Source organism: Haliotis rubra, unplaced genomic scaffold (genome assembly GCF_003918875.1).
Source record: "Haliotis rubra isolate DU_JTF1 unplaced genomic scaffold, ASM391887v1 Scf228, whole genome shotgun sequence".
NCBI classification, from domain to species: Eukaryota; Metazoa; Mollusca; class Gastropoda; order Lepetellida; family Haliotidae; genus Haliotis; species Haliotis rubra.
Window position 1 is genome coordinate 135,552 of NW_025766314.1, and position 22,433 is coordinate 157,984.

The 22,433-nt window shown below is 52.2% G+C and overlaps 1 protein-coding gene across 1 annotated transcript in view; it reads right to left on the reverse strand.

Moving 5' to 3' along the window:
• Positions 1-22,433, reverse strand: part of LOC124277804 (serine-protein kinase ATM-like) — a 120,121-nt gene that overhangs the window by 44,112 nt on the left and 53,576 nt on the right. Inside the window, 5 exon segments of the mRNA XM_046713519.1 lie at positions 897-1,155; positions 1,533-1,668; positions 2,360-2,503; positions 2,505-2,597; positions 20,927-21,029. Coding sequence (XP_046569475.1) covers positions 897-1,155; positions 1,533-1,668; positions 2,360-2,503; positions 2,505-2,597; positions 20,927-21,029 — 735 coding nt within the window.

Genomic DNA, 22,433 nt, shown 5'->3' on the forward strand with positions numbered 1-22,433 from the left:
GACAGTACTACTGGCCATCTGGGAGAACTCACCATGGATCAACAAGATACTAGTTGAGACAGTGGAAGATCTGACAGTACTACTGGCCATCTGGGAGTACTCACCATGGATCAACAAGATACTGGTTGAGACAGTGGAAGATCTGACAGTACTACTGGCCATCTGGGAGTACTCACCATGGATCAACAAGATACTGGTTGAGACAGTGGAAGATCTGACAGTACTACTGGCCATCTGGGAGTACTCACCATGGATCAACAAGATACTGGTTGAGACAGTGGAAGATCTGACAGTACTACTGGCCATCTGGGAGAACTCACCATGGATCAACAAGATACTGGTTGAGACAGTGGAAGATCTGACAGTACTACTGGCCATCTGGGAGTACTCACCATGGATCAACAAGATACTGGTTGAGACAGTGGAAGATCTGACAGTACTACTGGCCATCTGGGAGTACTCACCATGGATCAACAAGATACTGGTTGAGACAGTGGAAGATCTGACAGTACTACTGGCCATCTGGGAGTACTCACCATGGATCAACAAGATACTGGTTGAGACAGTGGAAGATCTGACAGTACTACTGGCCATCTAGGAGAACGCACCATGGATCAACATGATACTGGTTGAGACAGTGGAAGATCTGACAGTACTACTGGCCATCTGGGAGTACTCACCATGGATCAACAAGATACTGGATGAGACAGTGGAAGATCTGACAGTACTACTGGTCATCTGGGAGTACTCACCATGGATCAACAAGATACTGGTTGAGACAGTGGAAGATCTGACAGTACTACTGGCCATCTGGGAGAACTCACCATGGATCAAGAAGATACTGGTTGAGACAGTGGAAGATCTGACAGTACTACTGGCCATCTGGGAGTACTCACCATGGATCAACAAGATACTGGTTGAGACAGTGGAAGATCTGACAGTACTTCTGGTAATCAGAGCTGTCCTGGTACGCTTCCAAGGAGTCCTGCAGTCCAGGACGAGGACGCTTCTTTGGGAGGGACAGTGTGTAGAGGTCAATCGGTCCGATGACTCCAAGACAGGAAGCAGCTTCCATGGCCACCTGGTGGCAAGGTGACTGTGTCAAGTGGAGTAACTCACACACAAGCTGGCACAACACAGAACCATCTGCGGAATCTGAAATGGACATTCAGGATAATCAGCTGGTGAGTCTGTGAAGCTGATTTGATGCTTGTTTCCAAAAATATTTTTGTGACATTATGGTGTGTTAGCTACATGTGAGAGACTCATGTAATCAGCTGGCATATTATTCTCGAGAACAATGACAGAAGAACAAAAGGGGTAATCAGATTACGGATTATATGCCAAGTACACGAATGACATAAATTCCAAGCCATTAGGAGTAGTTTCCCAGAGTTACAGTTACAACACAACTATCGTTACATTGATACAAGTGATGGAATGTGCTAATCGTAGATTACCAATGACAATACGAAAGAATGGGTTGTGTATGACCTTAGACTGATGGAAGTTTGAAACCTGGCATGACCTACTTCGTGAGTCTGTAGTTAAGCTGTGAAGCTCTAGTCGATTCTGGCAGAAGAGAGAGCTGAGAGAGCGGATAGTTTGTGTGCAGCCTTCAGTGACCGTCTGCTTCTCCTGGAGGACCTTCACAGTATGGTACATCTCCTGCAGAACATCCACAACAACTGCTCTCACTGACACTTGAAATAATATAAATAGACAGTGTTCATATCAAGGTTTGACAATAGAAGTGAGTGAGTAATTAGTTTAGCACAACTTGTATCAGCAAATCAAGTGTAGGCCTTTGACAAAAATGTAATTTTCTGAATAACATTGATATTTTATACTTATCCTGACTCATGCTTATTGCTTGTCTCCCTTTCCTTCCGAATGTTAGTGGAACACTTGAATCCCCTTTTGAAGCTCCCTTAAAAAAAGCGGAACGTAAAATCACTTACCAGGAGTCACCTCCCTTCCCAGGTTTTGGCGGGAAACGGTGCCACCTGTCTCCCATGCATGTTCATATCAAATTTGAACGTGTTCAGCCCTACGTTGGGCGCCAATGTAGCGGCCATAAATTTTCCGAGTCCCGTGCTGGGATTCGAAGCACGAACATTCTGATCCAAAGTCAGACACCTTGTCCACATGACCAAAGAGGTTAACACCGTCAGCAAGCTGACAAGGTAAGGATGTCATCTATGGGATGACTCCACGCCCTGCTACATGAGTATACCTTCTAAATGCCATTCAAAGTCTAAAGAAATATTTTCCCAGGGAGAGTCGAGTACACATTTCCAGAAACCAATCCCAGACTGCCATTCATTCCCTTCATTCTACAAGAAACAAGTCCACAAACCTGTACCAAGGATCCTCTCCCAGCATGCTTCTGGAGCTTTCTGTGGACCTTCCTGTAATTACTGAACTCATACTCCTCAGGGAATGGATCCAACTGGCCGATAGCATCACGGAGAACACCAGCGTTCTCCACAATCAGCAGATTCAGCAGCGTCAGGCTGCTGTCTTGCAGCGGGTCCGCGATGACTCATCAAGGGCAAGGTCGTACTTACAACACAGTCCAGGTACTTGCCCAGCTCCTGGGAAGGGAAGGTTGTGAGTCTGGAGTGAGTTTGAACATTGTATAAAAGATTATTTCACACTTATTGCAATGTGCATGTGTGTGTCTGCTTGTTTAGTTTAACGCTGCTTTAAGCAATATTTGAGCAATACCACTGCGGGGGATACCAGAAATGGGCTTCACACATTGTACCCATGTGGGGAATCGAACCCAGGTCTTCGGTGTGAGAAGCAAACACTTTAACAACTGGGCTACCCAACCGCCCCTGTAGTGTTTATACGTCTAGTCAACACCAGAGTTTAGCATGTACCCAGACACAATGCTGTCACTCCAAGCTGGCCAGTCCCTGTTTTAATCCCTGTATGTTGAGATCCAGGCAGAGCAACAACATCATGCAGCTTGCCCACGGGCTCAACAATTATGGTTTTGACACAGATTTGAGTTCTTTCATATGATCCTTATCATGTGGGCAATAAAACTTAACCAAACCTGAAGAGGTTTTCAATTCTTCGAAGAGAGTCGTCCTTGGGGTACATATTATGCATTTTCCACGCTGAAAATGTCCTGTGACAGTTGTATCAATGTTTTTGAATAAAAAGATTGTACAATAAATAAACTTTTTTATTTATTATACGGTCCCCACCTCGTGGAGTTACCTCTCGTTGCGTATGCGCACCAACTGGGTAATCACCTAGGCCTGTATCATCATTCCTTCTGTGAATAAATCAGTGAACAGAATTGCGGGGAGGCGGGAGGCCCTACCCCAAGGACAAATCTCTTCGAAGAATTGAAAACCTCTTCAGGTTTGGTTAATTCTTCTTCATAGAGATCGTCCTTGGGGTACATATTATGCATAAACACAGACTCCCAAAGACCGGAGGCCAGGGAGGAGGGAATTCTGTTCAAGCACATACAAATAGCTATCGTCAATTGAAAAATGTAACAGACGCCATAACACTCACCTGTCACATGTCCCAGTTTTCGCTTCCGCGAGAGGCATTGTGGGAGGAGAACTGACAGGGAGGATTGTACTTAAAGACGACCTCAGAGGTTCGCATATCAAGTCGCACATGGTGCGAAATGTAAACAAAGCCCCACCCACCACGTGTCGATTGGTGAGCACCATAGGGGGGAATGTCAAAACGCTCACAACCGACCTAAATACTCCGTAGAGGATCGAAATGAGGTTATTTAGCTCCCATTAGCGGACATGTCAATAAAACTCAGTATTGACCAGCAGCGTCAACAAAAACCAATGAACCAAGACTCACTCGGTCAGGGTGGCAGGACACTGTCCACCGGAGAGAACAGAACGGCCAAAGCTCGCACGACTACGGGATCGTGTATCGAGCTGATAATGCCGTATAAACGTGCTAGGCCGGCTCCAAATAGCGGCAGAGCAGATCTCTTCAATGGGGAGTGCCGATGCAAAAGCTTTTGATGCGGCTACTGCCCTGACCGAGTGAGCCTTCAACCCCTCAGGGGGAGGCTTGCCCTTAGCCTGATAAGCGGCACAAATACACGAAACTAGCCAGCGAGACAAAGTCTGCTTGCTCGCCGGCACACCAGCCTTCCCGCCACCGTAACAACAGAACAGCTGGGTACCCGTACGGATTCCCTGCGTTCGTTTGATATAGACTTTGAGGGTCTTACGGACATCCAATGGGTGAGTGCTCGTTGCAGAGGTCCCCGATGTGGAAGGCTGGGTAAGAGTAGGAAGTTCGATAGGAGCTGTCACATGGAAAGCGTGATCGATCAGTGTGAAATACAGTCAGCGCCGGGTCGGACGACATGGCATGTAAATCGCCGACCCTACGCCCAGATGTTACCGCCACCAGAAAAACAGCCTTCCAAGTTAACAACTGAATGGAAATAGCCGATAGGTGTGAGAAAGTTGGACCGGACAGCCAATCGAGCACAATTGACAAATCCCAAGGTGGGCTGGTTCGCCTGACAGCAGGTCGAACCCGTTCCGCGCCAGCGAGAAAGCGCTGTAATGCGAGGGTGCTGCCCCAGAAGAGCACCATCGACAGGGATGTGAAAAGTGGAAATAGCGGTGGAGTAGCCACGAATGGTCGAAGCCGCCAGGCCTTCTTCCAGGCGAGCTTGCAAAAACTCCAATACTCGGACTAAATCCACAGAAAAGGGATCTGCAATCCCCCTATCTGAACACCAGCGCGCATAGCGGGACCACCTATCCTCATACTGAACGTTTGTCGAATCCCGCCTCGAAGCCAGAATTGTGTCTGCAACTGCTGCAGGAATTCCGCGTGCCTCGAGGCTAGACCTGACAGAGGCCAAGCCACCCATTGAATCCTTGGATTGGGGTGGGGCGCTCCGTTCTGAGTGAGAATGTCCAGTCGTAATTACCGGAAACCAGCTCTGTGACGGCCAAAGCGGTGCCAGTAGCACAAGCAGCCGAGCTGGCTGGGTGGACAGCTGTGAAAGGACATGGGGAATGAGTGGTAACGGCGGGAACGCCCAGAGCACTTTGCCCATCCAATCCAGCAGGAAGGCGTCGGCAGCCAACGCCCTCAGGTCCGGTATTCGAGAGCAGAACACGGTGTCTGATTTGTCCCGCCGACGAAACAGATCCACCTGAACGACCCGGCACAACTGGGGAGATAACTCTGAATATCTGCCTGTCGAAAGCATCCACTGCAAGGGGCCAGGATCCGGGCGAGAGAGCGTCTGCTCGCACGTTCTCCAGCCCCGGGAGATAAACAGGGAGTACCTGACAATCGCACTGGTCGCACCAGAGGAGAAAGTCCCATGTCTCCCGGAGGAGCCCTCGGGACACCGTGCCGCCTTGCTTCAGGATGTACGTCATGGCCGTCTGGTTGTCCAACTGAAGACGAACCACCTGGCCCTGGACATGCTCTCGGAAGCGCTCGAAAACCAACCACACAGCTCTCAGTTCCAACACGTTGATGTGAAGGTGGGCTTCGGCTTCGGACCAGAGTCCGGACACCGACAGACTGCCCAGCTGTAAGAGCTGGCGTCGGGATTTCCAAGGGGATCCCCCTGGTGAGATTCCCGACATTGGTCCACCACTGAAGGTCCCCCGAGTGAGCCCACAGACTCGCCAAAGCTTGCTGTATAGGGCGTATCCTCAACCGAGCCCGCCACACTACAGAGATCGGCACCACCATATGGCCAAGTAGACGGAGCCAAGTCCGTGCTGGTGCCTGGGGCTGGGAGAAGAACGAAGACACCATCTCCCGTACTCTGGTGATCCGGTCGGGCGACAAGGAAACGAGATCCTTGTGTGTTTGGAACCTCGCCCCGAGAAAAACCAAGTCCTGGGTGGGTACCAGGTCGGAGCGAGCGAGGGTAGCTGGGACTAACATGAGCTTGGTGAACACCCTTGGGGCAGTGGATATGCCGAAGGGGAGCACCCTGAATTGGTAACCGGTCGTAAGAGAACCGAAGGTACTGCTTGAACGATGGATGTATGGGCACATGCAGATACGCATCCTTGAGGTCGATTGACGTGAGCCAATCGCCAGGCTGAACAGAGGAGATCACCGAGCGCAGTGTCTCCATCTTGAAGGATGGTACTTCTAGCATGCGATTCAACCCCTTGAGGTTGAGAATGGGACGGAACCCGCCGTCTTTCTTCGGGACGCGAGGAAGTACGTGGAGTAAAATCCCGCCTGTTCCTCTCCTGGTGGAATGCGCTCGATTGCGGACTTGTCCAGCAGAGCCTGAACTTCGTCGCTCAATATGTCCGCCCTTGCCTGACATGACGGCACCGGAGTGCGGCGTATGCCGGTGAAGTCAGGCGGACCTCGCTTCCACAGTGGTAAATGGCCTACACTTATGGTGGACAGCACCCAAGTGTTGTTTGTAGCCTTCTCCCACCCGCAGGAATAGAGAGAAGGCGGCCTCCCACTGGGATGTGGTAAGAGCGCTGCGTGTGTGGTCCCGGTAGCGGAGCTGACTGGGAGTGACACACGGCTGGGTCTATAGCCTGATGGGTTAACGGAGGTCGGGGCAGACCTCCGCCCCATGCGAAAAGGCTGGGAGCTAGTCGAAGAGGACTGCTCTTTGCCCTTACCCTTGGCGGACCTGTTCCTCCGCCTACCCCTGCCAAGCGGCCGAAGCCAGCCAGCGGACTCGGGTGTAGGCTGCGCTGCACCCCGGCGGAGGAAGGTGGAACGGGAGCGCGGGGGCGAGAAGCCCACGGGTGCTCCAACAAGGCCTTATAGTCCTTGAAGGAGGTAGCTGCAGCGGCAGCCTCCCGTATGACCTGCTGGGCCCCAGGAAACAACGTCGCTCCCAGACGGTAGGGAAGGGCCAGCAAGGTCTGCTGTGTAGCTGCCGAAAGTACGGAGACGTCGACAGCCACAGCTATGCGATCCCCATGACTGCGCACATCACCGCCGACGCAGCGGACCGCCAAGGAGATCGCCGCAGGTGTGCCTGAACTTCGGATAACTGGACGGAGTAGCACGACATTACGCGGAGAAACGTCTCCAGCATGCCCTCCGCCTCCAGGGCCGACCTCTGTATCGGCCTGGGAGAGGTAGGCCTCATGGACCACGACCGCACCTGCTGCATGGCATTCGGTAGACCTCAAAGTAGGTCCGCACGCATGCCGCAGGGCGCCCGCCGAGGGCAAACGGTGGTGTCAACCGCCCTTGCCGAAAGCAGTCGGAGCTGTTCGAGGAAGCCGAGCCTCCCCAAAGGCGATCGGCAAACACGCACTCATCCACCACTGGAACAGCGAACAGGGAATCCTCCCCAGCTGGTACCTCCAGACAAGCTCAGGCAAGTCGAAACGGAGGCTTAAACCCAGACAAGAGGGGATCAACCACGTCCCTGAACCAACGATGGTAGAATACTGAGCAGCGCTCATGAGGGCTGCCGAGGGCAAACGCCGCCTGGCAGGCGGAACTCAGACGAAGTCTGTACGGCCGGCAGGCACCGCGGCCTGGTGTAGGTACCGACAATGCGTCGCGACCTCCCGCAGCAAAGCCGATTTAAAAACGGAAGGCACCCTCCTGCTCCTCTACCTCCCCAGTATCCATGGATATCCGGCACAGAGGGGACTGGGAGTGAAGCCTCCTCCAGGCAGGCAGGCGAGGCGCCCGGACCCGGCCAGAGGCAACGGATCTACAGACGCCTCAAGGTCGAGGGATCGAAGCGTCGGACCCGAAGGCAGAGGCAACGGATCTACAAGCCTCCAGGCTCGGCGATCCTCAGTGATCCCCCCCAGACTCTCCGCTTCCACGCTCAGAGTGGGCGAGGAACTCCTGCCGGAGTCCTCCAACCGCCTCATGAACGAGGGACCTCATCGAAGCTCCGCGTGCTGCTGGAACATCTGCGTAATTAACGACATGTCAAAACCGCTACTAGAGCCGTGAGAAGGCGACTGGCTGCGTGACTTTTTGCCTTGCCTACGAGGCTTTTTGGCTTTGGACGGGGGGGACCTGGGTCAGTTCCCCTCCCGCCTCACGCATTTCTCGATAAAAGAGAAAATCCGCCGCCCTTCTCTTCTGGGCCCGGGGGGAAAACCCCATACATATTTCACAGGTTTCAGAAATATGGTCCGTTTTTTCCAGACAGACAATACATTTGTCATGGCGGTCAGCCCTGGGAATGCTCTGTGCACAGAGCGAACAGGAGGAAAACGCCTGAAAGCAAACACGCAAGCATGTAGCTAACAGCGGACCAGCAGCTAATAGACACGTAGAAAACATTGAAAAATACGTGAAGGATACCACGGGAAGAAATAGTTGGTTCAATACGCAATATTACAACCACGTGGCACGCTAAACTTCCCGCCATGGCAGAGCAACATGTGCGTAAACCAACGGAAAGATAGCGTAAATTAATTAATACAAAGTCACAATCATGAAACAACCGACCGCGAAGCTTTACTGTTCCTTTCAAGGACATAAAATAAAGACCATACATACAGGTGGTGTCTCAGACATATCTCTTTCAATTTCTTTTGGAGAATACAGCGCTGCTCTACACATCGAACACGTCTTCACATGTGAGTGACAGCAGAAGGAATGATGATACGGGCCTATGTGATTACCCAGTTGGTGCGCATGCGCAACGGGAGGTAACTCCACGAGGTTGGGGCCGTATAATAAATAAAAAAGTTTAGTTATTGTACAATCTTTTTATTCAAAAACATTGATACAACTGTCACAGGACATTTTCAGCGTGGAAAATGCATAACATGTACCCCAAGGACGATGTCTATGAAGAAGAAAGTACAATTTTCATGAATCCTCACAACCCAGAAGCTTGGATGTCATGAAACTTAACCAAACCTGAAGAGGTTTTCAATTCTTCGAAGAGAGTCGTCCTTGGGGTACATAATATGCATTTTCCTGCTGAAAAATGTCCTGTGACAGTTGTATCAATGTTTTTGAATAAAAAAGATTGAACAATAAATAAACTCTTTATTTATTATAATGGTCCCTGCCTCAATGAGTTACCTCCTTAGATGCGCTACTCTCAACTGCAGGCCTCCAGACCCGTATCATCATTCCTTCTGCTGAATATATCAGTGAACAGAATTGCGGGAGGCGGGAGGCTTCACCCCAAGGATCTAATCTCTTCGAAGAATTGAAAACCCTTCAGGTTTGGTTAATTCTTCTTCATAGAGATCGCCCTTGGGGTACATATTATGCATAAACACAGACTCCCAAAGACCGGAGGCCAGGGAGGAGGGAATTCTGTTCAAGCACATACAAATAGCTATCGATCAATTGAAAAATGTAACAGACGCCATAACACTCACCTGTCACATGTCCCAGTTTTCGCCTCGCAGAGGCATTGTGGGAGGGGAACTGACAGGAGGATTGTACTTAAAGACCTAATTCCTCAGAGGTTCAGATATCAAGTCGCATTACGGTGCTTAAATGTAAACAAAGCCCCACCCACCACGTGTCGATTGGTGAGCACCATAGGGGAATGTCAAAACGCCACAACCGACCTAAATACCGTCGTGAGGGATCGAAATGAGGTTATTTAGCCCCATTAGCGACATGTCAATAAAACTCAGTATTGACCAGCAGCGCCAACAAAACCAATGAACCAAGACTCACTCGTCAGGGTGGCAGGACACTGTCCAATCGGAGAGAACAGAACGGCCAAAGCTCGCATCGATTTCACGGGAATGTGTATCGAGCTGATAATGCCGAATAAACGCAGCAGGGCCGGGCTCCAAATAGCGCAGAGCAGATCTCTTCTATGGGGAGTGCCGATGCAAAAGCTTTGATGCTGCTACTGCCCTGACCGAGTGAGCCTTCAACCCCTCAGGGGAGGCTTTGCCCTTAGCCTGATAAAAGCGGCACAAATACATGAAACTAGCCAGCTTGAGACAAAGTCTGCTTGCTCGCCCGGCCACACCAGCCTTCCGCCACCGTGAATAACAGAACAGCTGGGTACCCACGGATTCCCTGCGTTCGTTTGATATAGACTTTGAGGGTCTTACGGACATCCAATGGGTGAGTGCTCGTTGCAGAGGTCCCCGATGTGGAAGGCTGGGTAAGAGTAGGAAGTTCGATAGGAGCTGTCACATGGAAAGCGTGATCGATCAGTGTGAAACACAGTCAGCGCCGGGTCGGACGACATGGCATGTAAATCGCCGACCCTACGCCCAGATGTTACCGCCACCAGAAAAACAGCCTTCCAAGTTAACAACTGAATGGAAATAGCCGATAGGTGTGAGAAAGTTGGACCGGACAGCCAATTGAGCACAATTGACAAATCCCAAGGTGGGCTGGTTCGCCTGACAGCAGGTCGAACCCGTTCCGCGCCAGCGAGAAAGCGCTGTACGAGAGGGTGCTGCCCCAGAAGAGCACCATCGACAGGGATGTGAAAAGTGGAAATAGCGGTGGAGTAGCCACGAATGGTCGAAGCCGCCAGGCCTTCTTCCAGGCGAGCTTGCAAAAACTCCAATACTCGGACTAAATCCACAGAAAAGGGATCTGCAATCCCCTATCTGAACACCAGCGCAAGATAGCGACCACCTATCCTCATACTGAACGCTTGTCTAATCCCTGCCGAAGCCAGAATTGTGTCTGCAACTGCTGCAGGAATTCCGCGTACCTCGAGGTTAGACCTGACAGAGGCCAAGCCACCCATTGAATCCTTGGATTGGGGTGGGCTCCGCTCTGGTGAGAATGTCCAGTCGTGAAAGGTAATAGAACAGGAGGCTGAGCTAGAAACCTGATAATTACCGAAACCAGCTCTGTGATCGCCAAAGCGTGCCAGTAGTAAGCAGCCGAGCTGGCTGGGTGGACAGCTGTGAAAGGACATGGGGAATGAGTGGTAACGGCGAACGCCTATGAAGCACTTTGCCCATCCAATCCAGCAGGAAGGCGTGCGGCAGCCAACGCCTCAGGTCCGGTATTCGAGAGCAGAACACGGGTGTCTGATTTGTTCCGCCGGACGCAAACAGATCCACCTGGAACGAATTCGCATAACTGGGAGATAACTCTGAATATCTGCCTGTCGAAAGCATCCACTGTGCGGGCCAGGATCCCGGGCCGAGAGAGCCGCTCTGCTCGACGCTCTCCAGCCCCGGAGATAAACAGGGAGTACCTGACAATCGCACTGGTCGCACCAGAGGAGAAAGTCCCATGTCTCCCGGAGGAGCGCTCGGGACACCGTGCCGCCTTGCTTCAGGATGTACGTCATGGCCGTCTGGTTGTCCAACTGAAGACGAACTACCTGGCCCTGGACATGCTCTCGGAAGCGCTCGAAAACCAACCACACAGCTCTCAGTTCCAACACGTTGATGTGAAGGTGGGCTTCGGCTTCGGACCAGAGTCCGGACACCGACAGACTGCCCAGCTGTAAGAGCTGGCGTCGGGATTTCCAAGGGGATCCCCCTGGTGAGATTCCCGACATTGGTCCACCACTGAAGGTGAGGTGTCAACCACCCAGGGACTGTCAGACTGCGCTCCAGGTCCCCCGAGTGAGCCCACAGACTCGCCAAAGCTTGCTGTATAGGGCGCATCCTCAACCGCGCCCGCCACACTACAGAGATCGGCACCGCCATATGGCCCAGTAGACGGAGCCAAGTCCGTGCTGGTGCCTGGGGCTGGGAGAGGAACGAAGACACCATCTCCCGTACTCTGGTGATCCGGTCGGGCGACAAGGAAACGAGATCCTTGTGTGTTTGGAACCTCGCCCCGAGAAAAACCAAGTCCTGGGTGGGTACCAGGTCGGATTTCTTGAGGTTGATGATCCACCCCAGTTGAACTAGAATGTCTATCACCGTGTGAGTAGCATCTAGACTCGCTGGCTGAGTTAGTGCGCGGAGCAACCAGTCGTCGAGGTAAGGGTAACAACGCCTTCCGCTATGAAGCGGCGAGCCAGGGTAGCTGGGACTAACATGAGCTTGGTGAACACCCTTTGGGGCAGTGGATATGCCGGAAGGGGAGCACCCTGAATTGGTAACCGAAGGTACTGCTTGAACGATGGATGTATGGGCACATGCAGATACGCGATCCTTGAGGTCGATTGACGTGAGCCAATCGCCAGGCTGAACAGAGGAGATCACCGAAGCCGCGGTCTCCATCTTGAAGGATGGTACTTCGCGTCGCATTCAACCCCTTGAGGTTGAGAATGGGACGGAACCCGCCGGCTTTCTTCTTCGACGAGGAAATGCGTGGAGTAAAAATCCCGCGCCTGTTCCTCTCCTGGTGGAATGCGCCGATTAAGCGGACTTGTCCAGCAGAGCCTGAACTTCGCCGCGCTAATATGTCCGCCTCTGCCTGACATGACGGCATCGAGTGCGGGCGTATGCCGGTGAAGTCAGGCGGACCTCGCCTTCCACAGTGGTAAATGGCCTACACTTATGGTGGACAGCACCCAAGTGTTGTTTGTAGCCTTCCCACCCGCAGGAATAGAGAGAGAGGCCTCCCACTGGGATGTGGGGTAAGAGCTGCGTGGTCCCGGTAGCGGAGCTGACTGGAGTGACACGGCTGGGTCTACAGCCTGATGGGTTAACGGGAGGTCGGGCAGACCTCCCGTGTTCGCTAAAAGGCTGGGAGCTAGTCGAAGAGGACTGCTCTTTGCCCTTACCCTTATGGCGGACCTGTTCCTCCGCCACCCCTGCCAAGCCGCCGGCCAGCCAGCGGACTCGGTGTAGGCTGCGCTGCACCGGGCGGAGGAAGGTGGAACGGAGCCGAGGGCGGGCGAAGCCCATCGGTGCTCCAACAAGGCCTTATAGTCCTTGAAGGAGGTAGCTGCAGCGGCAGCCTCCCCGCATGACCTGCTGGGCCCCAGGAAACAACGCCGCTCCTGGTACGGTAGGGAAGGGCCAGCAAGGTCTCTGCTGTGTAGCTGCCGGTGCACCGAGACGCCGACAGCCACAGCTTGGCGCATCCCCATGACTGGCGCGACATCACCGCCTGACGAGCGGACCGCAAGGAGTCGCTGCCGCAGGTGTGCCTGAACTTCGGATAACTGACGGAGTAGCACGCATTATGCGAGAAACGTCTCCAGCATGCCCCTCCCTCCAGGGCCGACCTCTGTATCGAGGGAGAGGTAGGCCTCATGGACCACGACCGCACCTGCTGCATGGCATTCCGCGTGAGACCTCGTGAGGTCCGCACGCATGCCGCAGGGGAAACCAGCGCAGGGCAAACGGTGTCAACTTACGCCTCTGCCGAAAGCAGTCGGAGCTGCTCGAGGAAGCCGAGCCTCCCCTGCTTAATCGAGTAAAACGCACTCATCATCACCACTGGAACAGCGAACAGGGAATCCTCCCCCAGCTGGTACCTCCAGACAAGCTCAGGCAAGTCGAAACGGAGGCGAAACCCAGACAAGAGGGGATCAACCACGTCCTGAACCAACGATGGTAGAATACGGAGCAGCGTCTGCGTAGGCTGCCGAGGGGCAAACGCCTCGCCTGGCAGGCGGAACTCAGACGAGTCTGTACGGCCGGCAGGCACCGCGGCCTGGGGTAGGTACTCGGCAATGCGTTGCCGCACCTCCCGCAAAGCCGACGAAAAACGGAAGGCACCCTCCTGCTCCTCTACCTCCCCAGTATCCATGGATATCCGAGAGGGGGACTGGGAGTGAAGCCTCCCCCTCCGGGGCAGCCGAGGCGTCCGGACCCGAAGCCAGAGGCAACGGATCTACAGACGCCTCAAGGCCGAGGGATCGAGCCGGGCTCGGCGATCCCACCCCCAGACTCTCCGCCCCACGCTCAGAGTGGGCGAGGAACTCCTGCCGGAGTCCTCCAACCGTCTCATGAACGAGGGACCTCATCGAGTCTGCGTGCTGCTGGAACATCTGCGTAATTAACGACATGTCAAAACCGCTACTAGGAGCGTGAGAAGGCGACTGGCTGCGTGACTTTTTGCCTTGCCTACGAGGCTTTTGGCTTTTGGACGGGGGACCTGGGTCAGTTCCCTCCGCCACGATTTCTAAAAGAGAAAATCATACCGCCTCTTCTCTTCTGGGCCCCGGGAAAACCCATACATATTTCACAGGTTTCAGAAATATGGTCCGCTTTTTCCAGACAGACAATACATTTGTCATGGCGGCCGTCAGCCTTGGGAATGCTCTGTGCACAGAGCTTAACAGGAGGAAAACGCCTGAAAGCAAACACGCAAAGCATGTAGCTAACAGCCGACCAGCAGCTAATAGACACAGAGAAAACATTGAAAATGGATGTGAAGGATACCACGGGAAGAAATAGTTGGTTCAATACGCAATATTATTACAACCAATGCTGGCACGCTAAACTTCCCGCCATGGCAGAGCAACATGCGCGTAAACAATGGGAAAGATAGCGTGAAATTAATTAATACAAAGTCACAATCATGAAACAACCGACCGCTGTAGCTTTACTGTTCCTTTCAAGGACATAAAATAAAGACCATACATACAGGTGGTGTCTCAGACATATCTCTTTCAATTTCTTTTGGAGAATACAGCTGCTTCTACACATCGAACACGCCTTCATTATTGTGAGATAGCAGAAGGAATGATGATACGGGCCTATAGTATTATTCATAGCAAGATATGTTAACGGGAGGTAACTCCATCAGGTTAGATAATAAATAAAAAAGTTTAGTTATTGTACAATCTTTTTATTCAAAAACATTGATACAACTGTCACAGGACATTATCAGCGTGGAAAATGCATAACATGTACCCCAAGGACGATGTCTATGAAGAAGAAAGTACAATTTTCATGAATCCTCACAACCCAGAAGCTTGGATGTCATGAAACTTAACCAAACCTGAAGAGGTTTTCAATTCTTCGAAGAGAGTCATCCTTGGGGTACATAATATGCATTTTCCTGCTGAAAAATGTCCTGTGACAGTTGTATCAATGTTTTTGAATAAAAGATTGAACAATAAATAAACTCTTTATTTATTATAATGGTCCCTGCCTCAATGGAGTTACTCCTCCCTTAGCGATGCGCAAATTCAACTGGGTAGGCTCCTAGACCCGTGATCATCATTCCTTCTGCTGAATATATCAGTGAACAGAATTATGGGAGGCGGAGGTTCCCTACCCAAGGATCTACTCTCTTCAAAGAATTGAAAACCTCTTCAGGTTTGGTTAATTCTTCTTCATAGAGATCGGCCCTTGGGGTACATATTATGCATAAACACAGACTCCCAAAGACCGGAGGCCAGGGAGGAGGGAATTCTGTCCAAGCACACACAAATATAGCCATCGTATCATGGAAAAAATTGAACAGACGCCATAACACTCACCCGTCACTTGTCCCAGTTATCGCCCGCCAGAGGCATTATGGGAGGGGAACTGACAGGGAGGAATTGTACTCAAAGACGCACCTCCATTTAGCATAATGAGACAACGCACATAGTGTGAATGTCAATAAAGCCCCACCCACGGTGTCTATTAGTGAGCACCGTGAGGGGGAATGCAATACCGCCACAATCGACAAATAACTCCTAAGAGAATCGAAAAGGGGTACATGTTCTCTGAGTGAGCTCACAGTAGCAGACATGTCAATAATACAAATATTGTACAGTAGCCGGCAAAACAGACCAATAAACCAAGACTCACTCGGTCAGGGTGGCAGGACACTGTCCACTGGAGAGAACAGTACGGCCAAAGCCTCGCATCGACACGTGGAATGCGTGATCGAGCTGATAATGCCGTGATAAACGCAAGCTTGGCCGGCTCCAAATAGCTGCAGAGCAGATCTCTTCAATGGGGAGTGCCGATGCAAAAGCTTTGACGCGCTACTGCCCTGACCGAAAGTGAGCCTTCAACCCCTCATGGGAGGCTTGCCCTTAGCCTGATAAGCAGCACAAATATATTTAAACTAGCCAGCGAGACAAAGTCTGCTTGCTCGCTGGCAGACCAGCCTTCCGCCACCGTAATAACAGAACAGCTGGGTACCCGTGACGGATTCCCCTGCATTCGCTTGATATAGACTTTGAGCGCCTTACGGACATCCAATGGGTGAGTGCTCAGAGGGAGTGGTCCCCGATGTGGAAGGCTGGGTAAGAGTAGGAAGTTCGATAGGAGCTGTCACATGGAAAGCTGGATCGACCTTCGGGTCGGTAAGGCATCTGGGAGGCTTAATACTGACACGATCCGGTGAAACACAGTCAGCCGGTCGGACGACATAGCATGTAAATCACCGACCCTACGCCCAGATGTTACCGCCACCAAAACACAGCCTTCCAAGTTAACAACTGAATGGAAATAGCCGATAGGTGTGAGAAAGTTGGACCGACAGCCAATCTAGCACAATTGACAAATCCCAAGGTGGACTGGTTCGCCTGAGCCAGGTCGAATCCGCTCCGCGCCAGCAAGAAAGCGCCAGACGAGAGGGTGCTGCCCCAGAAGAGCACCATCGACAGGTGTGTGAAAAGTGGAAATAGTGGTGGAGTAGCCACGAATGGTCGGTCCGCCAGGCCTTCTTCCAAACGAGCTTGCAAAACTCCAATACTGGACTAAATCCGCAGAAAAGGGATCTGCAATCCCCTATCTGAACACCAGCGCGCATAAGCGGGACCACCTATCCCTCGCATCGAACGCTTGTCGAACTCCGCCTCGCCAGAATTGTGTCTGCAACTGCTGCAGGAATTCGCGCTCTCGAGAAGCTAGACTCCGACAGAGGCCAAGCCACCCACTGAACTGCGGATTTGGGTGGGCCCGCTCTGAGTGAGAATGTCCAGTCGTAAAGGTAATAGAACAGGAGGCTGAGCTAGAAACCTGAGAATTACCGAAACCAGCTCTGTGACGCCAAAAGCGGTGCCAGTAGCACAAGTAGCCGAGCTGGCTGGGTGGACAGCTGTGAAAGGACATGGGGAATGAGTGGTAACGGCGGAACGCCCAGAGCACTTTGCCCGTCCAATCCAGCAGGAAGGCGCCGGCAGCCAACACCCTGGGTCCGTATCCGAGAGCAGAACACGGGTGTCTCATGAGTCCCGCCGGACGCAAACAGATCCACCTGGAACGCACCCGCACAACTGGGAGAGATTACTGTGAAAATCTGCCTGTCGAGCATCCACTCGTGCGGGGCCAGGATCCGGCGAGAGAGCGCATCTGCTCGCACGTTCTCCAGCCCCGGGAGATAAACAGGGAGTACCTGACAATCCTACTGGTCGCACCAGAGGAGAAAGTCCCACGCCTCCCGGAGGAGCGCTGGGGACACCGTGCCTCCCTGCTTCAGGATGTACGACATGGCCGTCTGGTTGTCCAACTGAAGACAGACTACCTGGCCACGGACATGCTCTCTGAAGCGCTCGAATACCAACCGCACAGCTCTCAGTTCCAACACGTTGATGTGAAGGTGGGCTTCGGCTTCGGACCAGAGTCCGTGAGGGACGCATCGGTCTGAACTGTGAGAGCTGGCGTCGGGATTTCCAAGGGGATCCCCCTGGTGAGATTCCCGACATTTGTCCACCACTGAATGTGAGGTGTCAACCACTCGGGGACTGTGAGACTGCGCTCCAGATCCTCCGAGTGAGTCCACAGCCGAGCCAAAGCTTGCTGTATAGGACGCATCCTCAACCGCGCCCGCCACACTACAGAGATCGTCGCCGCCATATGGCCCAGTAGACGGAGCCAAGTCCGTGCTGGTGCCTGGGGCTGGGAGAGGAATGAAGAGACCATCTCCTGAACTCTGGTGATCCGGGTCGGGCGACAAGGAAACGAGATCCTTGTTCGCTTGAATCGCTACCCAAGAAAAACCAAGTCCTGGGTGGGTACCAGGTCGGATTTCTTGAGGTTGATGATCCACCCCAGTCGAAGTTAGAATGTCTATCACTGTGTGAGTAGCATCTTGACTCGCTGGCTGAGTTAGTGCTCGGAGCAACCAGTCGCCTAGGTAAGGGTAACAACGCTTCCTTTGCTAACGAAGCTAGGGTAGCTGGGACTAACATGAGCTTGGTGAACACCCTTGGGGCAGTCGATATGCCGGGCGGGGAGCACCCTGAATTGGTAACACATCCCGTCCGTAAGAGAACCGAAGGTACTGCTTGAACGATGGATGTTTTGGTACATGCAGATATCGCGATCCTTTAGGTCGATTGACGGAGCCAATCGCCAGGCTGAACAGATGAGATCACCGAAAGCAGTGTCTCCATCTTGAAGGATGGTACTTTAGCATGCGATTCAACCCCTTGAGGTTGAGAATGGGACGGAACCCGCCGTCTTTCTTCGACGAGGAAGTACGCGGAGTAAAAATCCCGCCTGTTCCTCTCCCCGGTGGAATGCGCCGATTGCGGACTTGTCCAGCAGAGCCTGAACTTCGTCGCGCAATATGTCCGCCCTGGCTTGACATGACGGCACCGGAGTGCGACGTATGCCAGTGAAGTCGGGCGGACCTCGCTTCCACAGTGGTAAATGGCCTATGCTGACCGTGGCCAGCACCCAAGCGTTGTTGGTAGCCTTCTCCCATTCCGGCAGGAATAGAGAGAGGCGGCCTCCCACTGGGATATGGGGTAGGAGCGCGTGCGTGGACCCTAGTAGCGGAGCTGACTGGGTGTGACACACGGCTTGAGCGGCAGTCTGAAAGGCTGGGAGCTAGTCGAGGACTGCTCCTTGCCCCTACCCTTGGCGGACCTGTGCCTCCGCCTACCCCTACCAAGCGCCGGAAGCCAGCAGGCAGACTCGGGCGTAGGCTGCGCCCCGGAGGAGGAAGGTGGAACGGAGCGCCGCCAGACACCCGCGGGTGCTCCAACAAGGCCTTAGAATCCTTGAAGGAGGTAGCTGCAGCAGCAGCCTCCCGTATGACCTGCTGGGCCCCTGGAAAGAGGGTCGCCCCAGACGGAAAGGGAGGCCAGCAAGGTTTGCTGCGCCGCTGCCGCGAGTACCTAGACGCCGACAGCCACAGCTTGGCGCATCCCCATGACTGCGACATCACCGCCGACGCTGCAGACCGCAAAGAGTCGCGCCGGTGTGCCTGAACTTCCGAGAGCTGACGGAGCAGCACGACATGTGGCGTAAACGCCGCCAGCATGCCCTCCGCCCAGGGCCGACCTCTGAATCGAGGAGAGGTAGGCCTCGTGGACCACTGACCGCACCTGCTGCATAGCTGCCCGTAGACCTCCTCAGAGGTCCGCACGCGCGTCGCAGGGGATGCTCCGCGAGGGCAAGGTGGAGTGAGGCGCCTCTTGCCGAGCAGCCGGAGCTGCTCTGGAGGAAGCCGAGCCTCCCCCCAGGGCTTAACGGAAGTGAACATGCACTCGCCAACGATGGGAACTACAAACAGGGAGTCCTCCCCCTGCTGGTAGCGCCGCACGAGATCCGCAAGTCGAACCGACTCGGGCACCAGACAAGAGGGGATCAACCACGCCTGGAGACCAACGGCGGCAAATGCGGATGCGGCCTGCGAGGGTTGCCAAGGGGCAAACGCCTCGCCAGGCAAGCGGAACTCAGCCGAGTCCACGCAACCAACAGGCACCGCTGCTTGGGTAGGCCCTCGGCAATTCTTTTGCCGACCTCCCGCAGAGCCGGCAAAACGGAAGCCTCCGCCATGCTCCTCAACCTCCCCTGCTCCATTGCCTCGGCGCTCCGAGCCCGAAGTCAGAGGCTGGCCCTCCCAAAGAGGACCCTAACCCCGACCCGGTGGGCTGCCTAACACTAGGAAGCACAGAAAGGGAAGAGCAGACAGACTGCTCCACGCCGCAGCCAGCAGGCTGCATGGACCCGGGTCTCGGTGACGCTGGAGGCAGGCCAGGCAGAACTGGTGCCTCCGGCTTCATGGGGCGGGAGGCGCAGGGACCGGAACACCAGGAATACTCAACGGTCCCTGCGCCCAACTCCGAGAGGGGACTGGGAGCACCTCCCTCCGGGGCAGCCGAGGCATCCGGACCAAGCCAGAGGCAACGGGTCAACAGACGCCTCAAGGCTGAGGGATCGAGCCGAGCCCGGCAATCCCACCCCTGACTTCCTCCGCCTCCCCGAGTGAGCGAGGAACTCCTGCCGGAGACCTCCAACTGACTCACTCAACGGGGACTTCACAGAGTCCATATGCTGCTGAAACAAGGTTTCCATTATAGACATGTCAAAGCCACCAGTACTGGCGGGAGAGGGGGTTTGGCCACGGGATTTTTTCCCTTTTTGACGGCTTTTTAGCCTTAGACGGGGACCCTCGCCAGTTCCCCACCCGCCACGATTCTCTCCGGTAGAAGAGCGATCCGCCACCCTCCTCTTTTGGGCCCGGGGGGAAAACCCAAGACATATTGGACAAGATTCCGCATCGTGTCCCGTCTTCTGGAATACTTTGTCCACAGACCGAACAGGATGAAAAGGCCTGAAAGCAAACACGTGCGTAAACAACGGGAAAGTTCGCGATTTAGAATTAATACAAAGTCACAATTATGAAACAACCAACTGTAAAGCTTTACTGTTCCTTTCATAAGCAAATAAAGACCATACATACAGGTGGTGTTTGAGACATATTCAATTTCTGGTTCATCAGAAAGTTCAGCTACGTCCGGCTCATGAAGTATTACATACGTCTGTTCATGGCAGTGACAGCAGAAGGAATGATGATACGGGTCTAGGAGCCTACCCAGTTGGGAGGTAACTCCGTGAGGTAGGGACCGTATAATAAATAAAAGAGTTTATTTATTGTTCAATCTTTTTATTCAAAAAACATTGATACAACTGTCACAGGACATTTTTCAGCAGGAAAATGCATAATATGTACCCCAAGGACGATCTCTATGAAGAAGAATTTACAGATGATAAAATCGGGACCAATCGGGAGTTTCAAACCCCAGACATGGATCCAAGCATGGTAAAATGGCATACCAGCTATACCCCTGTGACTTATAACTATTTGAAACTGAATCAGAAAAAGAAAAAACGTTCCTGCAGATTTCTCAAACCAAGGTCTTCCCGCAGGGGAGATAACCCACCTCCGGACAACTCTCCAGGGCCACTGTACAGATGTCGTGGAGCAGCCCAATACATGCCTCTATCATGGATTGCCTCGATTCATGGTCACTCACAAAGACATCTCTGGAAAAATGAAAAAAGACATATCAAGCTTCATATCTTCATACTAGATTAATGGTCAATCACAAAATTGTTTCTGAAATATAGATAAGTCATATCAAGATATATATCGTCAGGTAGATGCTAAACATTCCCTATGGCCAATGGAGAGCAACTTGGTCATGACCTGGCGTTTCATTTCAACAAAATGTAACTATCATGTTAAATAGCCCTGACTATACTGACTGTAGTATCTATATGTAGGCATATATCTATAGGCATCTATCTGTAGGCATCTATATGTAGGCATCTATCTGCAGGCATCCATCTATAGGCATGTATCTGTAGCATCCATCTGTAGGCATCTATCTGTAGCATCCACCTGTAGGCATCTATCTGTAGGCATACATCTGTAGGCATCCAAATATAGGCATACATCTATAGGAATCTATCTGTAGGCATCTATCTGTAGGATCCATATGTAGGCATATATCTATAGGCATCTATATGTAGCATCATCTGTAGCATCAATCTGTAAGCACCTATCTGTAGCATCTATCTGTAAGCACTATCTGTAGTATCAATCTGTAAGCACCTATCTGTAAGCATCTATCTGAAGCATCTATCTGTAAGCACCTATCTGTAGCATCAATCTGTAAGCACCTATCTGTAGCATCTATCTGTAAGCACCTATCTGTAGCATCTATCTGTAGCATCTATCTGTAAGCACCTATCTGTAGCACCTATCTGTAGCATCTATCTGTAAGCGCCTATCTGTAGCATCTATCTGTAAGCACCTATCTGTAGCATCTATCTGTAAGCACCTATCTGTAAGCACCTATCTGTAGCATCTGTCTGTAAGCATCTATCTGTAGCATCTATCTGTAAGCACCTATCTGTAGCATCTATCTGTAGCATCTATCTGTAAGCATCTATCTGTAGCATCTATCTGTAAGCACCTATCTGTAGCATATATCTGTAAGCACCTATCTGTAGCATCTATCTGTAGCATCTATCTGTAAGCACCTATCTGTAGCATCTATCTGTAAGCACCTATCTGTAGCATCTATCTGTAAGCACCTATCTGTAGTATCTATCTGTAAGCACCTATCTGTAGTATCAATATGTAAGCACCTATCTGTAGCATCTATCTGTAAGCACCTATATGTAGTATCTATCTGTAAGCACCTATCTGTAGCATCTATCTGTAGGCATATATCTATAGGCATCTATCTGTAGCATCAATCTGTAAGCACCTATCTGTAGCATCTATCTGTAAGCACCTATCTGTAGCATCTATCTGTAAGCACCTATCTGTAGCATCTATCTGTAAGCACCTATCTGTGGCATCTATCTGTAGCATCTATCTGTAAGCACCTATCTGTAGCATCTATCTGTAAGCACCTATCTGTAGCATCTATCTGTAAG